Here is a 22,241-nt window from a genome sequence, read left to right on the forward strand (position 1 = left end):
ATAATTTCAGAAATGTACCACTCCATCTGGTCTTTTCTGCATCTTCAGTGACTAAAACTTGCTGAGGATGGTTAGGGTCTAGCGTGATGCCTAGCATTTTCTGTTCACACCAGCCTAGCAATGCTCTACCTTTCACTACTACATACACCTTGCTGATTGTTTATTTACCCTTGTGTGATAAAATACACTTGAAGAAACATAATAATGGAAGCTTGACATCGCAGTACCCCACTGGCTCAATGTCAGGGGAATTCAATTTACTTCGATTTCTCCTTCGTCAGCAGAATTCATCAGCAGAATTCTCATCCTCATAACATTCTCTTATTACATGTACAGAATGCTTCCATTTATCAGAAAATGAAGAACCAGCTTTACACATGCATTCAAAATGGCCTATCTTTTTGTATGTATAGCATTTTTCCATGATGGCAACACATTTATCAGACTCTGCTCTTCAGTGTGTCTTATGCTGCCACACCTGTAACAAACTAGGTTGTGTTTAGGCAAGTTAGTTTTCATGCTATTTTCTCTTTTTTTAGAAGGATTTTTTCTACAAAACAAACCTTGGCAGCATCAGATTTCTTCTTCACTTGGTCAGTGACATATCTAGAAGTGTTTTCTATGTATCTAGCTATTTCTATAGTTTTATATAGAGACTGATCCTTCATGTCCAACAACATCTCTTGAATTTCAAAATTATTTGTCTTGTTTATAAATTGATCCCTAATAATCTCCTCCTGTAAGCCTCTAAATCTACATATTGATGCAAAAGTTCTTAATACAGAAATATATTGTTCTACTGACTCACCAGGGAATAGTAAAAGCGTGATGATTTGTCATCTCAATGTGACATCACCCCTCTGGCCACTCAACGAGCTTAATCCTGACGTTGTCCTCGTAGCGCGTGTCGCACACAGAACCAGAATGGAGGAATCAGGAACATGCCAGAGCCTGCCGGCATAGACACAACACGCCACGGCTTGCCAGTAAGCTTTGTTTTAAATGTTAACAATAAGCCGGCCGTTACTGCCAACAACTTGCAGACCTTTTATGCTAACAACTCGCAGGCCATTGACCCTCAGCGCCTGTTGCGCATTCAGGCTGGTACACAACAACACAAGGCTGCTTAATCGGTTAAGCCCTTCAACGACTGATGTCTGGTACACTCACACCCTCAGTTTTACTCACCAGGGATGCTCACTCAAATCACCGGATGTTGCTCAGTAACTGCAATGACTTTCCATGACTTCCAGGATCAACCATATAATCAGTCACTTAATTTAATAATTGCTTCTCCTCGCTGCACAAAACAGCTGGGCTAACCTCTGTCACTTTTCTTTGTCGTGTACTCTTCCAAGCAATCTGCAATTTAGACACTTGGTAGTCTAGGGGATGCAGTAACGTAAGACACGGTTTAGTGTCTCAGTTCCCACCTAACACCCACCCACCACCAGGTGTCATAGGTCAGATGACCCTGGCTAATAAAAGGGGATGAGCGCACGTGCTCAGGGCCCATAACCCAACCCTCAATCTGGTGTCCGTGTCTGATTATCCACATTAGAATTATGAGGGCCTAGCGCCCCTCACCCAAACCCTAAAATGGCGTCAAGGTCGAAGCTGTGCCCAGCGTGCCACAGCTGAGAATATTTTGGGGGAAAAGGAGAGAGAGCTGCAGGGGACGTTGCACCCACCCTCCCCGCAGGATCGGCACCGGCCGCCGGAAGAGCCCCGCATGGCGAGAGACAAGCCCCGGGCCTGGACAGTAAAGAGACGGTGACCGGGAGCCCACCCCGCACCACTCAAGCCTGCCAAACGAGAAGCGGACTGACCGGAGCCCACCTGCATCGGCCGCCACCAAGCCTGCATTGCCCCCATCGTGGAAATCCACGCGGAGCCCACCCGCATGGATGAAGAGGTCCACCCGGGCGAAGAAGTGTCCAGAGAGAAGTGCGGACCAGCCAGAGCCCACCTGCGCTGGCTGCGACAAAGTGACCCCACCGGAGAGGAGTGCTGGCCGGGTGGAGCCCACTCGCTACGGCCGCAGCTAAGGGAGAGGCCCGTCGGCCAGAGGTGAACCCAGACGCTGAGGATTGCCTGGAGGGCCGCGCAAGTGAGAAGCGACCCCACTCATGACTGTCTACACAAGTGGAGCCCACCTGCATAGTCGTGTTGCCCTGCAGGGCGCAAAAGGCCAACAATAAACATATAACAAAGCAAGGCCAGCGGAGCCCACCCGCGGCCTGCCTGCAGCGTCTCCTGTCCCCCGCCACGAAGCATGTGTGTTGCGAGGCTGCCGTGGCGAGGGTAAAAGAACCTCAAAGAGAAGTGGAGCGGAGCCCACCCACACTGTAACACCGACTCTTGCCCCCACCGCGCAGTAGTCATTAAGGCAGATGCGGCGGTGGGGCAAAAGTGCCTCAGAAGAGTGCCCGGAGCATGTGAAGAGCTGCAGGGCACGAATAAGGAAGCGGAGTCCACCCACGAACAACTGCAACCACTGCCCGAGAGAGTCAGCAGTCTCCGGGAGCCGCATTGACCCCTCCTCCGCACCGCGCAGCTTGTGTGAATATAGAAGCTGCGGCGGCGGGCCTAGGCAGAAGGAGGAAGAGTGTGGCCCGGCGGAGCAGCACAAGCCCCCCCTCCTGCGCAGCCTGAATGGTAAAGGCCTGCAGCATGGGGCGGAGAGTGAATAAAAATGACCGCATGCGGCCAGCAAAGTGAACTGCACTGCAAAGACCCCACCACTGAAAGCACTGAACGTGCGCTGTGCCTCCCTCCAACGGCCCAGGCAAAATAATGATAAGAAACTCACCGGGTTTGAGGAGGAGCCATCCGTTGGTGCTCGTGTGGGCCCCGGGGAGCTGACACCTCATAGCCTAGTCCTGACCCACTATATGAGCGTCACGAGCAGCAGCCACTGGGAAGGGAGCCCCGTCCACCGAGCAGGAGAGGTCCCAGAGGCCTACACGAGGCCTGCAGCACTACGGAACCCAGCAAGGTTCCAGTAGAAACTGTAATCCAAGCAAAGCAACGCTGCCTCCTAGTGGCCAGTTCCCTGCACAGCAAGAAAAGCGAATAAACAAGCCCCAGCAAGTCAAGGGAAGGGTCGCCAGAGTACAACAAGATGGGGACACGTAAAGGAAGCAAACAGGTCACAGCAGCCCAAAGGAAGTGTCAAGGAGACGCCTGCAACAACGCAGGGTCTGCAAGAGAGGCCTACCAAGACATGGTAGCATGCACTAGCATCGTGAAAGGCAGGCAGCAAAAGACAGTGCAAGGACTCTACACAGGTACCTGGACTAGCACAGCACTGCGATGCGCAGAAAGGCACAAGGAGTGAAGGAACTCCATGCACCAGGAGAAGGACGACGGAGCAGAAGCGCAGTCCGCCAGAAGCACTGAAGCCACATCAACGGAAAGCTCGGTGACGCCTAGTGGCCACAGGCTGTCACTGCTGCTGGAAGAAAGTAAAGGAGCACCACCACAAGAAGGTACAATGGGTACAAGACTCCCCAGCAGGCAAGTGCAACACTGAGGTAGCGCAACGACCGCCAACACTGCTGCGGGGTCCCCGGAAACAAAGCAAGCACACCCCGTGAAGTAACGGAAGCGACCTGAACACAAAGAAGCAAGAAGGAGTGGTGACATAACCCTCCGCACCCATTGAAGCACAGGAAGAGTGCGGAAAAAAGCGCGCCAACGCTAAAGCACCGGTACGGAGCGAAGTGTGACCACACGGAAGACGGCAAAGCGTGAAGACTCACGCAGAAGGTGAAGCCGACCACTCAGTCTGGTCTCAAAGCAGAAGGTAAAGCCAACCAACCAGATGGTCGCACGAAGAACCCGGACGGTCACACGACGTGACGGATCCAAGAAGCAGGCCAGCCAGATGGCTGCACCAAAAGCCGACCCACCGCAGTCGCGAAAGGAGGTGACCGAAGCAAGGGTCAACAAACAGTGACATTGCAAGTGTTCCAGCAAGAGAACCGAAGATGGCCTGCCAGCATCGGCAGAGTGGACCGGCAAGAGGTCCAAGAAGTTCGAACACCAAGACACACTCCACGAACAGGGACAAGCGAACTTCGACAACCACAATTCAGCATTCAAAGTCTAAAGAGAAGATCGCAACGACCGGTCCAGTCACAGATGAGAAGGAGACAGTGTCCGAGAACCAGTACAAGACCAGGGCAAAACAGGAGGAGTGCACGCTGCCTGGAGAAGTCTGGCCAGCAAGATGAAGACAGCAAGATGACCAGACCACGTTGCGAAAAGGAAGATGGAAAAGGAGTGGCACAACGCCACAAAAGGAAAAGGAGAAGATGTCTGAGTGACACGTTTGCCACCACAGAAGAAAAGAAAGGAGAAGCGGTCCGAGTGGCACGTCTGCCACCAGCAAAGAGAAGAAAGGAGAAGAGGTCTGAGTGGCACCTCTGCCACCACCAAAGAGAAAAAAGGAGAAGAGGTCTGAGCAGCACGATGACTGGAAGACAAGAGAAAGGAGCAGAGCAAAGAGGAGTATGGACCGAGACACTACAACACACCAGAAGGGGAAACACAGAGGAGAAGGTGAAAGGTGCGCAACAGTCCACACGCACGACCAGGACACACGTAACTTCACTGGATGTAAGCATCCACGTGCGAACCCGACAGTCACCCAGGAAGGACAGAAGCGAGCAGGCCGGTCTTTTGGCAACAACCACCTCTGGGATGGAACGGACACAAGGGCCGCAGAAATCCAGGGGCAGAGGCCTCAGGGACACCGGTGGCAGCGGATCCCACAATGAGAGACGGACTGTTGAAGCTCGGGCTGAAGATCCTGGAAGACTGAAGGTCGCACACGACAGAACCAGTGCCAACAACACCCTTTCAGGTGGAGCGTCGGACATGGAGAGAGGACCCATAGCGATGTTCTTCAACACATTGGAGTGGCAAGGCGGTATGTCCTCCGGTCCAGTGAGAGCCTGGCAGAAAAGGGCCTCTGGGTCGTCCAGTGAGAGAGGACACCTACGAGAGAGGGGTATCCGTGAGAGGGATAACCTGCAACTGAAGATCCCGTCAAGGACAGACACCAGTTTGGACCAAACACCTTGATCAAGATGTTCCAGCGGAAAGCAACACACTTGGGACCTGCTAGTCCTACTTCTACACGTTCACAGGATGTGAAACGGAGTGAGAGAGACTGTACAGCCCACCCACAAGCTGCAAGTCTGCCAAGGCAAGAAGAGACACCATTGCCAGTATTTGACTTGACCAGCAGTGGAGAAGACTACGTGGGATTCATCGTGATTAAGTTATGGGTTTTGTGTGAACTCTTTTCTTTCCCACAGGTTGGACTTTAGTTAGGGTAATTTTCTTAACTAAGGTTGGGAGGGATGTAGTAACGTAAGACACGGTCTAGTGTCTCAGTTTCTTTGTAACAGCACACCTAACACCCACCCACCACCAGGCGTCATAGGTCCGATGACCCTGGCTAATAAAAGGGGCTGAGCGCACGTGCTCAGGGCCCATTACCCAACCCTCAATCTGGTGTCCGTGTCTGATTATCTACATTAGTATTATGAGGGCCTAGCGCCCCTCACCCAAACCCTACAGGGGACACACAATCAGCATTAAATCCGAATCAGGTTCTTCCTATCCAGTGTGCTGTTGTAGATAAGATGGTTATAGATGACAGGATACTTCTTGTTGATTACAGATGATTTATTATAAGACACAGCTGAGTACAATCCCCGCCAGCTGACCAGACCACCAACTGACACTCATGGAATACTCCAGGAAGAAGTCAGAACATACATAGGCATTGTGGTAGACAGGGAACAAGGAAACACAAAGAAAGGACTAAGACAAAAGACAAGCATATAACATGAAGAATCAATGTACAACACATCTCCCTCCTTTATAGAAAAGAAAAGAAATAAAGGCCCTACAATGACAAGACTCCAAAGAAATAAAGATCCATGTTCTGACAGAAGGAGAAAGTGATTTGTAACAGATTGCTAGGCAATTTGAAAATTTTGGTTTCTTCTCCCAATTATTATCGGATTACTAAGGTTGCCAGTTTCTTTCCAAGTTTCATGCCGCAATTCATAAGTTCACGCAGTCTTAAGTTCTTGTAATACAATGCTGCCAGGGATTAGTTATGTACTCACACTTTTTAGTTGCTTTTGCTTTTGTTGCTTAGTTGCTTTAGTTGACTTTTCACCATACTAGTAATTTCATGCTTCTTATGAAAATCTTACTGGCAGCAGATAGGTGGACCGCAGTGGGTTCTTATCGCGAGGTGTAGCTCAGGCTATGTTAGATGGTTTCTTCTCTGGTCTGGTCAGCAGAAAACGTCGCCAAAATGTTGTAGATAAGATGGTTATAGATGACAGGATACTTCTTGTTGATTACAGATGATTTATTATAAGACACAGCTGAGTACAATCCCCGCCAGCTGACCAGACCACCAACTGACACTCATGGAATACTCCAGGAAGAAGTCAGAACATACATAGGCATTGTGGTAGACAGGGAACAAGGAAACACAAAGAAAGGACTAAGACAAAAGACAAGCATATAACATGAAGAATCAATGTACAACATGTGCCCTCTGGAAAACAGATACAATGCTCGTCGCCACTTTTAAGAGGCACAGACAGCGTTGTTGGAAAGAAGAACTTCATTAACATAAAAAGGGCAACCCTTGGACGGGTCCTCTCGGAAGCAACTATCTCCACAACTGTGCTCTGTGTCCCAGCTTCCAGAACCTCTGGAAACTGGTAACCATGCCTAGAATGTTTGTGCAGTTGCTAGGATTCAACTGTACTCCCAATGCTTTTACAGACACCTTCAGACTTATACTCTATCGCAATATCTATGAACGTTCCTCACCTGTTACTGTTATGCTTTCTATATTTTTTGTCCGTGGCCTTTTTGGTGTTAAATCACTTTACAAAATGTAATGTAACAAAACAAAATACACTTACCTGTCCCCAAAAGGAGCTCATAATGTGGAAGCCTTCTCTCATGTTATTGAGAATTTTGTTGAATACCTTATCCTCATAGTTTAATCTCTCCCCTACAGTGATGTGGAGGATGACATTACTAGCTGCATGGATGAGGAGAAGGGATGGATCGATAGAAGTTCCTGATAAAAAAAGAAACAAAGTTTATTATTTGTGCAAGAAAAGAACCGTTGATATTACATTAGGACTTGACGTCTGAGACACTATACTGGAAAAATCCCCAAATAAGTGGAAAGTCATGAGATTATGGTATATGTAGTTGTTTGACAGTATTTGCATTTCAGATTATACGGGGACTTTCGGATTTATTTAGAGTTTAGCAGAGAGGGTACACTGCACAAACATAGTAGACTACCCTGTCTGGCAAAGCAATGGTCTGCCTACTTCAATTCAATTCAATTCAAGTCGTACAGACTGTTATGTTTCTGGAAGTGATGCTCCTGCTGGTTCTAGGGGCAAACACCTTACACTGATGGCTCCACTAGAGAGGGACCATCACAGCAAGCACCTCATACAATCCACCCTTTTCAGAGCGGATGGTTCAATTAATTGTTTTCTACATAGAACAAAAATAATTTACCCCTATGGGTGATCGCATTTTTTGTTTTACAAAAATACACTTTGGGTGTTTGTGTTTCATAAAATACAAAGGTTTGCTGAGCAGCCGCATAAAACAAGGCAGACAATCAGCAAACTTTCATAGCCTTTAGTCAAGCCGCAATGTGGCAGATCTTCAGAAGGCACACAGGTCTCTTCCAGAAAGGCAAAGATCCTCGAGTAGTGCAGGCTGTTTGTCATCAGAGCAGCAGAGTAAAGACCTCATCCATATATGATTACTCACGTACACCCCTGCCCTGATTGCCTCTGCTGGAACGATAGTTGCATCCTTGTTATTGATATTTGCTCATGGGTAAACATGTGCTAAGACCCAGGCCTGTGTCACAGATTGCAGTACTTTTAGACCCTCGTGGTGGAAAATGGTTACTGCCTTTACTAACAGTTCAGCAGCTGCAACATATCATGTATTTATAATGAAGGCAATAGCTTGAGTAGGCCTTTTTACTAGGCGCGGGCAGAATGTTTAATTCCGACCATGGAATTGATGTGATTTGGTGGCTCCACGTTACTCTTGTAACGTTGAGTTCCGGCCAAATGTCACCAATTGGCACATAGCAAACTTTTTTTCCATTGTGGCCCCAGAAATGCGAGCAAGATTTGGTGTCCGCTTGCACAATATTCTAAAGCAGGCTATCCTGGCCAGAGGGCTGCTCCTCCAGTAGATTTGCTGCCACTCGAGTAAATATCCTACTCGAGTGGCAGCAAAATTAACTCAAATGGCTGCAAGCTCTTCCACACTGCATGGTGCAGTTCATGCTGATTTGTCAGTGCTGCTCACTCTTCTGGAGATAAATTGCAGTGCAAGCAGCACAACTTGCATCTTTTCTGCTTTTTGGCACAACACACTGGAATCTCACAGAGTATTGAGGTAACTCCATTGAATTCTGTGGAGTGAAACTCTGTGAGTTTCCCATCCCAACTTTTAATCAATTAAAGGGATTTATTGAACGCACTAGTGAGTGTCCCAGCACTGGAAAGAAAGCTAATCAAATCCACTAAATATGTTATTAATAAGCTAGCCCAGAGAGCCATGTCTTAAGAAGTTATTGAAAGTCAGTATGTCTTTTGAGGTACAACGATGCTGAGAAAGAGCATTCCAGTCCCTGGCAGCCAGGTAAGAGTAGGAGATCCCACACCACTTCTTCCAATTAAATTGTGAATTCACCACCATCAATGAGCTGGATGAATGGAGTTCTCTAGATGGTTGGTATGCAGTGATTCTGTCAGATACCTGGGAAAATTATGAGGAAGTGGAGGAGGCCTCACAGACAGATTTATGGATTGTCACAATCCTGAGAACATGGTGGGCCACACACTTAGGAATGGAGAGCCAGGCTCTCCTGTGCACTTCAAAAGACTATTTGATACTGGTCAGTGGAGACTGGGGCTGATAGGTGAAATACTACAGAGACAGGGTTTCATAAGCGCAGAAGGCCTGTAGTCTTGTTATCCTTTTGGTAGGCATATATTATTGAGGCTGACATTCAGGTGTGATCGCCAAGGCACTCCCATGGCCTGTGTTGTGGAGCTATCAAGGTGGGAGTCACTCCAGCTGTGACAGACTGCTTCCTAAATAGATAACATAACAGAGGAGTTGGCATTTCAAAAGACAGCAACACCCACCACACACATTTAAGAAGGAAAGACACTAAATTTCATCTTGTCTGGAAATGAATTATAAAATGGGGAACTTGAGTCTCCCAAATTGTCAACCCGTCACTTGTGCTGTAAATTAACAATGAGAAGCTCAACAAGACTTCTGGTTATTGCTCCCAGTATGGAGGAGTGAGGTCTGCTAGTCTCCTTGATGGGAGAGGGGATATCACCCAGTAGAATCAATACTACTTCCCTGAGTCTGGAGCACCATCATCTGCCGGCATGAAAACCTGTGAGGAGTATGGTAGTGTCTAGGAGTAAAGCCCAGTGGGGGATCCTGTTGAGTGGACCGCTGAAGTGAAGTGTGAGGTTCACGCTCCTGTAAATAACTGCCACACCAATGGGGATGCCCACCCATATGCTACACAGGTTTGCAAACTTGTATGCCAGAGGAGTCTGCCATGAAGAGCAAGGGACATCATACTGGTGTATGACTGCAGAGAGAGAGAGGGAAGTCACCCAGGTGCTACATGCAAATGTGAAGAGCCGCATGATCTAAACCATGCACCCAGAGTACCAACTCAAGCAGCAGCAACCAAGTAACTGCCTATGATCTGCTGCTGGGATGAGAAGAATGACAGAAATGAGACTTCACCTGCACTTGCTTCCGCTTACCTCAGCACTGGACTGCTGATGCTCCCTGGGTCTTCCATATTGCAAGACCAGTGAGAGAGGGTGAGATAGATGACTTGGCCACAGAGCCCAATCGGAGCTACCATTACTTCCAAACGCTAAGTTATCAAGTGGAAACAGCATAGGAACAGTACGCTCCAGTCAGCATGCAAACCCCTCTTATCTATCCAGAGACCAAAGTAGAAGCTGACATGTGATGCGAGTAGCACCCAGGGTTCCCTCACAGCGCGCCTCTTGCTAACAAAAGAAAGCTGAAATTTCAGGGAGTATTCAGTCCTTAACAGCAAGGTAACTCTGATACAGACTCCAAAAGATTTCAGGCGGCTCTGAGGGGGAAGCAACTCACTATATAGTTCCGTTTGCGTGTTGCAGTACAACATATCGGTAGACCATTCTGCTCAGTGGGGGGTCCTTCGGCCTCAGCGCATAGCAACTCCCGCATAGCTATCAGCAGTCCCATATCCACCAATTGGCGTATTTCTTTCCGCATATGTTTAAAATAGCCAAGCAGGGCTACCAAGGGGTCGGGCGACAACATTTCTCCTGTGATATCATTCAACTTTCGGAATATTAGTACCCAGAATTTAGCAATATCGGGACACAGCCACGCTATATGTATGAATCCTGCTTGTTCCGCATCACATCTCTCACATCTCGCTGTGACCCGGAGACCATATCTATACAATCGAGTAGAGGTATAGTGCACCCTATTAAGACATTTAAAATGAATGAGTCGGTGTTGTCAATTTTGAGAGACGTGCTGTGTTACTTTGTAGCAACAGGGCCATTTGTTGATGTCGAAAAAAATCATGGCGCAAGATTATCGGAAGAACTTTTTATTAAGGCTAGATTGGCGTGGCAGTTCTTCCGATAATCTTGCGCCATGATATAAATCCTGGATACTCCTGCACGTAACATCAACGAAAAGGGGGCAACTTCTAGAGGTTCCATCATCTCCTCCCTGAGGATATCACAGAGTGCATGTCTAACTCTGTAGAAATGGGACATCATGAGTGAAGTAACATCGTTGTTCTCTAAGACTATGTCTTCCCATCTTCGTCTCATTCCACCTTTGAATAGGTCACCTATTTTGAAAATGCCCAAATACGCTAGGGCAAGAAAAGCTTACAGCTCATTGGAAAGTAGAGAGTTGAGGCGGCTATTCTTTTAATTAAATTTTGTCATGCATGGGAGGTGCATTTATGAAGTCCGCAAGACCCACACGCCGGGATTGTGTCCGGTACAGACATGCAGCTAGGGGGGAGGGCACAGCTGTGACCTTTTCTATATGCAAGTGCGGGGAGGGGATTGTTGGTGCAGCCAGGAAAAACATGTGGAAACATTGCACTACTCAGTAATAGAACTCCAAATCTGGTGCACCACATCCACCCATCGAATAAGGCAATGTCCAGATCTCCCATGTGACCCGGGCCTGCTTACCATCCCAAGCCAATCGTACCAGTAAAAATCTGATGCATTTAAAAAAAAGTGAGTTCGAAGGACCACAGGTATGTTTAAGAACAGAAACAGAAATTGGAGCAGCACTACCATCTTCATTAAAGAGATACGCCCTAGGAGCAACAATGGCAGTTGCACCCATCTGTTAACATCATCTTCCAGTTTGGCATTTTGTCCTGCCATAGTTCTCTCTGAATACTATCTCCAAATTAGTATGTACTTGGATGCCTAGATAACTCACAGAGTCAGAGACAAGTTCAAAGGAAAATCCAGTTCTATCGATTCGATGGCTGTGGCAAGGGTGAAAATAGTGGCTTTAACCCAGTTGATTTTAAGAGCCAAGAATTCACCATACCGTACTACTTCTCTTAACACTGGGGATAGGTTAACCTCCGGGTCTCTGATGTACAGGAGAGTATCATCAGCATAAGTGGAGATTATTAAGTTAAATCCAGGTAAGCATATCCCTCTGTGGCTGTGGTACTCCCTAAGAGCGCAGGCCAGGGGCTCAGCACAATAGCATAAAGAAAGGGCAATAACGTGCACCCCTAATGAGTACCCCTATACATTTCTATAGGGGAGATCACCAGGTTCCCCACCCTTACCCTAGCCATAGGGGAATTATACAGAACCTTCATGAGCTGGGAAAAGAGATCTCCTACACCCATTCACATCAAAGCCGCCAACATGAAGTTCCATTCAACTGAATCTAAGGTCTTTTTGGCATCTAGGAATATTGCAGCCGCCTTGATCTCCGGCTTTGTGTGCTGAATGGTGCCAAATATTGTGCGAAAGAGTCCATCCAGGGACAAACCCCCTTGCTCAGGACTAACTAGCAACTGTACCAGTGGGGCCAGGAGATTTGCCAAAACTTTGTCAAATAGTTTAGTATCCACATTCAAAAGTGACAACGATCTATATGATGAGCATTCGTCAGGAGGCTTGCCCGGCTTTAAAAGGGTGAAAAGCAGGGCCCCTCGCATAGACTGGGGCATCACTCCATTCTCATTTTAAAGCGTCCTGGATCTCCCAGGCCTCCAAAGGCCTCATAAGGTATTCCCTGTGCTGGTCAGCTAGACATGGGACTTTAACATGTTCCAAATTATCCAGGGCTACAGCCTCTTCTCCTACCATTCTAGTTCTATATAGATATGCATAATAATTACTAAATCTGTTTGCTATGGAGCCAGACTAGCTGTGTACCTACCCTGGTTATGTTCCCAGTGAGAACAGAGCCAGGGTAGGAACACAGCTTGTTGCAGCTCCACCCTACGTCGGAGCAACGAGCTGCTCTGCCGTAAAGCTCCCGTCAACTCAGACCCACCTATTCAGGGGTCTCAGACCACTTAGCCAAATTGGACCTGGTATTCAACTGCAAAGCAGGTTACTGCTACATCATGCCAATCAAAGAACCAGTATTGCAGCAGTGCTATTGTAAAGACTCATTTCTCGGAATCAAATACGGTCCTGATGAATTGCCAATAGCCCCGCTAGGGGCTACGTTTGGCATGAAACATGTCAACCTCATGAACCACACAGGCCCTGTAGAATCATTATATACAGTCAGGGCTACCTTCTTTTAGTTAGGCTAGTGCCCTCCTGGGAATAACATTAATAGAAAAGGTTGCCCTAGACCTATTTTAAAAACCTTACTGCATACTCACCACACTAACCAGCCCACTCAGCTGCACGCACAGTATGGCTTTATCTACAAAAGATTTTCACTAAAGAGTCCCTTTGTGGGTGCCCGTCGGGCATTGCAGTGCTGGCCCGACGAGGAGCAGGCCCAATGATGAAGCATGATATCCTCCGGGTGTGTAAAGGTACTTCTTTAAAGATCTGAAATCTTCCCCACACTTAGTAACTGCATAACTGCATACCATTTTTCCAAATATATGCCTTAGGAGTATGTGTGCAGGACCTGTTTAAAGAGCTCCTGGTTCCTCTTGTTTAAAGGACCTCCCACGTCTGGCCAGGACGGGGCCATGACCCTGATGCTCTGCACCCTTTGTCCGGACAAAATTTCTTCAGGGAGTAGGCTCCCAGCAGTGGGTGTGCCCAAGCGGAGCAGGCACTGAGAGGCCCCCTCAACCTCCGGGGCTGAGTTTCCATGGCAAGGGTCTCAGCAGCAGCTGTAAGCCCGCAATTATGATGCATAGGCCACAAGATCCGGCCGCACCCGCCTCCAATCTTCTAGGTTGCCCGTTTTCAGCAATGTGCACATCCAGCAAAGAAGTGCAACCCCAGCGCTATGCAATCCACTGATTTTGGAGTGCAATTAATGAACGGATGTCAGGATAATGTCGGATTGATGAGATGGATCGCGGAGCTCGCTCAGAGCACAGCCATCTTGAGCCTCGGCCTCGGCAAGCTCCGCCCCCTACAAGGTTCTGTCCCCCCATAAAAACTAGGGGACATATTAGCAAGGGCCATATCGCCGCTTTAGCTGCACTTTTTGCCGCTAAAGCGGCAATATTTTTATCGCCCCATTAGCAAGTTGTTGCTAACAGCAGTTAGCGACAGCTTTTAGGCGATAGCAACCGGTTTGGGGCCCACTTTGCATGTCAGCGATATTTATCGCTAATGACATGCAAAGTGGTTGTACCCAAACTGTTAACGACCGAAAGCAGTCGCTAACACAGCTATCGCCTATTAGCAAGGCAGGCATAGCGATTAAATAAATCGCGCTAAGCATGATTATCGCTATAATCTAGCGCCTGCTAAAAACATGACTTACCTGTTTATCCAATGGGAGGTGGATCTTAAGGTTAAGTCCCCATTGGCTTTAATGCCTGAATATCGCTGGATTTCCTGTGATATTCAGGCATTTCGCCACTATCGCTATATATTTTAGCAAGATGGAAAAAAACGTTGCTAATAGCAGGTTTTCTCCGCTAACATATCAAGCGATAGGCAGCGATACAAAATGTTTTTCTAATTAGCATTAAATGTCGCTATTTCTTGCTAATATGCCCCTACATGTTTACCATTTGTGACTTAATTTTCACTTGTGAATCGCTGCCTGTAAATCCCATAGGGATTTGAGCAGGGAAATAGCACAGTTCTACGCTTAATTTCCCTTCTACTCATAATCTGTCAGCCACAAATACCCTTTGCACCTTTGATTTACCGCTAAATTAGAACATTAAATGGTCAATAAATTCTTCATTGGGTGTCTGATCAAAACGCCAAAGGATTCCTCTGATCAAAAAGAACACCTTTGTTGAGATTGCCAGAATGATTGCGGAGTAGTACTTGCTTCCTAATCAGAAGAGCTGGTACTCTCTCATTGTTAGTGATGCATCTTTGCAGAGAAGTGAAGGTTCTGTTCCTATCAAGTGAAGTAAGCATAGGTACTCACTTGACATCACCTGCCCATTTAAACAATCACTGACAAATCTAATAGGCCTAGCTTGTATTTTGAGAACTGAATAAAACAAAGAAAATGAATTTGTGCTGATTCAGTGTACTTTTTAAAGCAGTTCCAAATACATTCCAATGCACATAGCGACAGAGTGAGACCATATCACTAGCACACTGGAAGGATGTGAAGGGAACACAGGTCAATATGGAGTCTGGAAATTGTGGCAAACAAGAGGAAAGCAGTTTGTTCAAAGAATTGATTTTAGTTTACATTTATGCTGTTTATATGGTGAAGCATGTCTCACACACACAGAAAACTCAGCCTGTAGAATGTTATTTCATCTATCTCATAAGAAACTGAATAGCATTTTTTTACAATACAAGAGGGAGTGAAATGCCTATAAATCTAATCACCTGTTTCTCCATTTTCAGGATAAAAGTTCAGCTCCCATGACGTGTCAGGCATAGTCTCCGCTGCTGGTAGCATCAGAGATGCCTGCATCTGTATCCTGGGATGGGTGCAGTGTCTGCATCCTTGAACCTATCTCAGTGTACTCCCCTCACCGTCTTCCAAGCTGACCAGGCCTACTAGGTGGCACTTTTTCACAGGTTCAGTGGGTGCAATATGTACTTGCCATCTTATATATGCGGTGGTACAAACGTGCCCGTGTCATTAATGGCAATAATAAACACAAGTACAACAAGTCAGAATGAAATAACAAAGCAAGCAAGTTCATGAATATTTCCTGTAGACATGGGGGGATTTGGTGCATGTGAGGAGGGATGCATCCTGGAGGAACTCCCACCCGAAGTATGAATTAAACAGTATATAAAACCAAGCCTCGTGTATGCAGGGGGAGTGGTGCATACAGCCTTTGCAAGAAAAGGCAACTATATCCCAATGGGGTCAGAAAAACAACCAATTGCACAAAAAGGTGTAGGGATTGCTGATTGGGAAACTGTGGATATGATCTGTAGTTACGCAGAGTTTGAGGGCATTCACCCTGCCATAGGTATGCATTCATTGACTCTAGGGTTATGCACGTGGATGCGGGCTCAAGGAGGACGTAAGTCATTTTTTGATTCAACGTTAAGCAGGTAGGTCTCACAATATTCGTTACCAGTGTGGGAAGCCTGTTCATGTGGAGCCAGTGGAGGGTGTGGCCTCAGCCTGAGTCCATGTCAACAGGTGGCAGAGCTAGCACTAGGGATCAGATGGGCAGAAACCTTTCATGCTATGGCCATCCAGCATTTGAACAGAACAAAAGCCAGATCAATAAATCTATGTGGGTGTTTGTCACCCATCACACAAGAGCACTACCCCAACAAGCACGAAACGGCATAGGAGTAAGAACATATGCTGCCATCTTTGCCACCACCTCAGTCACTCTATACTAGGCATGTTGCAACACCAGGCAATTCCAAACCATATGGTTAAAACACTGCTTCCTGTAATATGCAGTGGGGGCAAGCGTAGGAGAACGTTGGAGACATGTGCTTGATATGCTGAGGGGCAAGGTAGGCCTGGTGGACACAGTTAAATTGAGTAAAACAAAACTTAGGGTTACGGGATAGCAGCAGAGACCGATGGGGGAGGGGCAGACTCTAAGCCTCAGTGCAACTTGCAGCAGGGAGCCGCCGACATGACTAACTTGCACCCGGAGGCGCTTTTACAAATCTCCACAGGAGTCTTGCAATATGGGAACCAGCAGAAAGTGAGGGGCAGACTCCAAGACCCAGCACAACTTGCGGCAGGGAGTAGCTGACATGACCTCCCATGCCCAGAGGTGCTTTAAAAAATCTCCATGGGAGTCCCACAGCACAAGAACCAGCAGAGACCGAGGGGCCGAAACTTGCAGCAGGGAGCTGCCAAAATGACCTACCCCCGCCTGGAGGTGCTTTAAAATTCTCCTCTCGAGTCCTGCTGCGTGGTAACCAGCAGAGACTGAGGGGCTGAGGGACAGAATTCAAGCTCCAGCATAACTTTCAGCAGGGAGCCATTGATGTGACCAGCCCACGCGCAGAGGTGCTTTTAAAAATCCATGGGAGTCCCGCAGCACGGGATCCAGCAGAGACTGAAGGGCTTAGGGGAAGACTCCAAGCCCCAGCTCAACTTGCAGCAGGGAGCCACTGACGTGACCAGCCCACGTTTGGAGGCACTTTTAAAAATCTCCATGGTTGCCCCGCAGTGCGGGACACGTGCGGGTCGCACCCGGGCATGGCCCGTGCCAAGAACGGGCCCGTCTGTGCCCCAGAGGAGACAGGAGGAGGCAAGGATGGAATCTGCAATTATAAATTCTGTTCACCCGGATCCAAAGATCATGGTCCACCATGGAACCTGCGCAGGATCAGTCTATTAGACACACTTCCCACGAACAACTAGCGACTATGGATTCTTCCCCTTGACCCAAGGCCACTATCCCCACTCTTATTCCTATCCTTCTCCCTATTAATGTATGTACTGTACAGGACTCACAATTCCTGACAACACACGGAAAAAGAGGTGGACAGCACCCCCCCCCCCCCCCCTTTCCCCCCGCAAGAAAAGCATGCACATTTTGGGTAGGCTTATGAATGTGGAACCTGTTCAATTCAAATCTAAAACAAATCTCCAATCCACATCAAAACAAGGCCCTAAAGCAAAAACCAATGCGGGCAGGAAAGAGACATTCCAAGAAAATCCCTGTGAAGAATAACTCCCCCAGAAAATCGGCCCAGACCGGTTTGAGTCTGGAACCAGTGATGGCTGGTGATATTTGTAACTGGAGGGGAAAACATTTCATTTTCAACTTTCCTTAATTGAGGAAAGGGAGTGACATCAACTGACCCAATGGATTATCCTGGTGAAGGACATTGTCTCTACATTTGCTAAGCACACTAATGTATGTAGTTGGGCTTTACATTATCGTAAACCCACAACATAACTCTGAAGTGCTGGTCAGGCAAATTGTAGGCGCTATATTGAACTAGTTAACTCAGTAAATGATGGATACAGGTTAGCCTTATGTCATAACTAATACAGTTACTTCATGCCTAAAAATGTCCTTTCACATACACAAATGCTGCATGCCTTTTTGACTACTGAAATCATGCTATTCATTATTAGATACAATGTATAACAGTGTTTTAAAAGTGGGGACGGAAGCTGGTGAGTGGGTAACTGGCAACTGAGAAAAAGACTTAGACAACCGAAAACTGACTTGTTCATGGCTTCTAGGCAAAATGCTTCAGACAACTAAATATAGAAAAGGCAAATGTCTTGGCATTAATGAGTCATGCAAATGTATGCAGAGAGCATCAGGGGTGGCTCCTCCGGTATACTGGAAGAGCATTGCCCCACTGCTTTCAAGCAGTGCAAGGAAGAAGAAACATAAAATGATAATATCAATATCAAAAGATTCTTTATTCAGTCCAAACATTTTAAACCAGAAAAGCACATGATGAAGTTAGAATCAAATATATGATAAAAACATATAATAAAAACAACACAATTTATATCAAACATATTTTAAGATACAAATATAGACTAATAACCAAACTAACATTCTAATGCATACATTGATTTGCGTGCCAGCACTGCAATTTTCAGAAACAACATGACACAATTACTAATGCCCCATCATCCAGTCGAAGCAGTGCATCAGTAGATTCACTAAAATCACTAAAGTGTTGCTTCTTGATCAAGGGGAAAAGGATAGATTTATTATATAAGAGATAAAAAAATTAAAAGTGCAGAATCGATTGCCTGGATTTCCCATCACAGGGGCAGGGACGGGTGTCTAAGTTAGCTTGGAAGCCTAATGGGAAGTTCAATAGATATGTTATAGTCCCTTCTCTAAAACAAAAGAGTAAACTATGGTCCCAGTCTCTCATATTGCCGGTCAAGTAACTTTGGGGTGAGACAATTTGTCCCTGATTCCTCGTGGGAGACTCTTGGTATTATTATCTCCCTCTTTATTCTCTCCTCCTGCACATGCTGGTACCAAAATGCCAGCAGCTGTTTCCTAGTAATGGAACAAGGGCCCCCAGGTTTTCAAATAGCTGGTTAAGACCAATCATGTGCAGACAAGATTCAATTTACTTTATCCAAGAAATTTTTCTACCATTGTCACATGCAGGGCAATCTTTTATGATGTCTTTTGTAATTGCTCCCTCTGTGTTTTGTCAAATGGCATACCAAAGAAGCAGGCAGCGGGCACTAATATAGTCCTCAACAAAGGGGAGGCCTAGCTCATTATGACAAATAAAACTAGAGTTAGAGATCGGTGCTCTCAGCATCTTTCTACAGAATCTATTTTCATCTGTTTGTACTGAGTGGCTACTCTCAGCACCCCAAACCTCTGCCCCATAAATTGCAGACGACAGGCACAGTAATCTGTAAATCTGCAATAAGGGAGTTACAACATTACCTTTTTTTAGGGCTTGGCAAGCTGAGTAGCGACCCTACGGCACTAGACAATGTATTCCAGCTATTGACTATGTGTGTTTTCCAAGTACCACTGTCATTAAAAGTCATACCAAGATAAGTGAAAGTGTCTGTGATTATTAATCTTTGGTCACATGCCTTCAGTGAGTATGTTTTATATTTCTTGGGGCCGCAGGACATATTAAAAGATTTAGTAAAATTTGTCTGCAAATCTAATAATGCTATAAATTTAACAAAGCTGTTCAATAATGAGAAAGAGCCTTTGGTGTACGGGCCATCAAAACAGCATCATGCGCATACAACAGAGCAGGTAGCAGCGAGTCTCTAATCGAAGGATCATCAGTGGTAAAAGTAGTTAAAAAGGGGTGGAAATCATTAATGTATAAAATAAAGAAAATTGGGGCTAAAACGTAGTCTTGTCTCACACCTCTCATAATACTGACATCATTTGAGACCTCACCATTAATGTCGATCCTTACTCTGGCTTTCATTCTTCTCTGCAAATACGCTAGAAAGTGAACTAGTGCTTCATTAAGACCAAGAGAATTAAAATAGACCATAGCTTAGACCGGTTAACACAATTAAATGCTGATGATTGGTCAATAAAATCTAGGTTCAAAGGGGCCCTTTCCTATAATTAGCTTGAGATTTAGGCACTGCTCAATAATACCCACTTTTGGTCTGAAGCCATACTGGCTGGGGTACAAGATTGCTTTTTCTTGTGTCCAGTCATTTATCCTCTTATATAAAACTCTGCCCACTATTGTTTTGTGGAGTGGTGTGGCTCACTGGTTAGAGGCGGAAGACGCGGAAGCAGAGAACAGCCCGAGACCAGGGTTCAATTCCCGACGTGGCAGGGTCGTGTACCAGAGTCAACGGACTCGATAATTCTCGCCTCGGTGTCTACTTAAACCAGGGATCACACTCGGCAACTCTGGGCATTAAGCTTGCCTCATCTCTACAAAGGCCCTCCACAGATGCTGGGGATGCCTAGCTTCACCTTGGAGATACCCAGAAGGGACCATCTCACAGAGAAAGCCAGGACGGGTTCCCCAGCGGTCTTCAGTGCCAGGACGCTTACGGGCAGCAGTGCGCTTTACAAATCCAGTACATTTACATTTAAGTTGTTATCTATTAAAGAGAGAGGTCTGTAACAACTGGGCGGAGAACGGTCCCCTTTTTTAAAGATTGGGACTATGATCGATGTCGACCAGGATTCTGGAATGGGAGCAGCAGCAAGGCTATTGAAAACATTTTGTAATAATGGAACCCAAATTGTCAGGTTATATTTAAAGAGGTCTATAGGCACTCCATCAAGGCCTGGTGCTTTGCCCCAGGCACTCTGTTGTAGTGCCTCCTCGACCTCCTCCAGGGTCAATTGAATTAAACTAAAATCAGTGTCCAGTAGGGAATCTGTAAGTTAGCCTGGTTGTACATTTTAGAATACTGATTCTCCCAGTCTTGACTGGAAATATGACACCCGATCTTAGGATCTATACATTTAGGTTGCTTCATCTGTTTGACTAAGGCTCAAAAAAGATTACCAATTCCAATTCCAAACAAGCTTTATTCGAAAAATAGTCATAAAAGCACATACAAATATGTATAATATTTACAATCAAAATGTCATACACAGATTTCTAAAATAAGCCTATTCAGCCAGTGAGTAATTACACATATTGTATAGGCCAACAATAATTCATGGTTTCCTGAAGCAATCTCTACTTTAACAGTTAATCAAACCTAACACAGACATCTCATTTCCTAAAACACTGTAGAAATTCATACTATTTGGGAACACTGTGTCACAAAGATGAATATAGATGTCTAGAATCATTAAAACAGAGAAATATTTTAACTCGATTTACATACACCTTTTAAATAGAGTTACATTTCGACCTGATTATCCACATCCACCCAAGATATTTGGCCACTGCTACAAAAATTCGGGATGATTCTTTCAGCTGCTAGGCTACTTCTTTGCCCTAGGAGTTTACATATGGGGCTCAACCACACCCTTCAAGGGTTTTCATAAGCTGGGCAGACAGATAACATGTGTGCAAATGATTCAGTGCAGGCCAAGTAACTAGGACCCTTGCTATCGCATGCTTTGTTCCACCTTAATGTGAAAGACCTTAAGAGCAGTGTGCCCGCTCTCAGCTGAAAATAAAGTTTCCCGTCTAGTGGTTTGGTGACAGTGTCCCAGTGTGGTTCAAAACTCGGAGTGAGTTTGAATTCCAAAAATGAGGATGAATCACTGACTCTAAGGGCATTGAATGTGACCATCTCCCACTACTTTTCTTTCAAAACCTTCTTTGTTGGAAAACGAGCAGTAGTAGGGTCATCCCAAAGCATTGACATACCAATTTTGGCTAGGATATCTTTGACACCATGTAGCCAACTGATTTTGTGGAAAGTGTTGGCTTTTATAATGTTCATAAAACCCTCGACATATGGTGCCAGTTCTGGTGTTGTCCACAATCTGTCCCAATACAACACAATGCATAGCTTTGCGGTGTCAATAAGGGGTTTTCTCCCAAGGTCATAAATCAACGGACACAGTGGCGTACTTTGTGGGAGATTATTAATGCCCCACAGGAACTTATTTTCGGACATGCTACAATTAGACAAGTTCCCTAGCCCCCATAGTTCTACACGGTATAGTGCAGAGCTTACCACTTTTGCGTCATATACTTGGAGCACCGGTCTAATAGGTTTCGTGAAGGACCTTTTATGCTCAAGACGTAAGGCCCTCGGCAGTTGCCGATGTTTCAGTGTGGCCATATCAATCTGATGGTTCCACTTTAGGTCGCTCTGTATGTTCACCCCTAAATATGTGAACTCTCTACCTTGCTCCAGGGGACGACTGTTCATTAAAATGTCACCTTTAAAAACTCTGTGTTGGTTAAAAGTCATGAGTTTTGTTTTCGACACATTGACTTCAAGACCACGAGCAGAGCAAAATTCCTCAAATACTGTCAGAGCTCGTTGAAGCCCACTCTGAGTCTTCAAAATTATCAATGTGTCATCCGCAACCCTTAAAATCGAGATTTTAATCCCTGCTAAAATCGGGGCATCTG

General features: G+C 46.0%; 1 protein-coding gene across 3 annotated transcripts in view; it reads right to left on the reverse strand.

Moving 5' to 3' along the window:
* LOC147692380 (cytochrome P450 2A13-like) overlaps positions 1-22,241 on the reverse strand; it is a 1,200,227-nt gene that overhangs the window by 848,665 nt on the left and 329,321 nt on the right. For all 3 annotated transcript variants that reach the window (XM_086938606.1, XM_086938607.1, XM_086938605.1), the window contains exon 4: positions 6,969-7,129. In XM_086938606.1, the coding sequence (XP_086794732.1) occupies positions 6,969-7,129 (161 nt within the window). The remainder of the gene's footprint in view (positions 1-6,968; positions 7,130-22,241) is intronic.

Source organism: Lissotriton vulgaris, chromosome 9 (genome assembly GCF_964263255.1).
Source record: "Lissotriton vulgaris chromosome 9, aLisVul1.2, whole genome shotgun sequence".
Lineage (NCBI taxonomy): Eukaryota > Metazoa > Chordata > Amphibia > Caudata > Salamandridae > Lissotriton > Lissotriton vulgaris.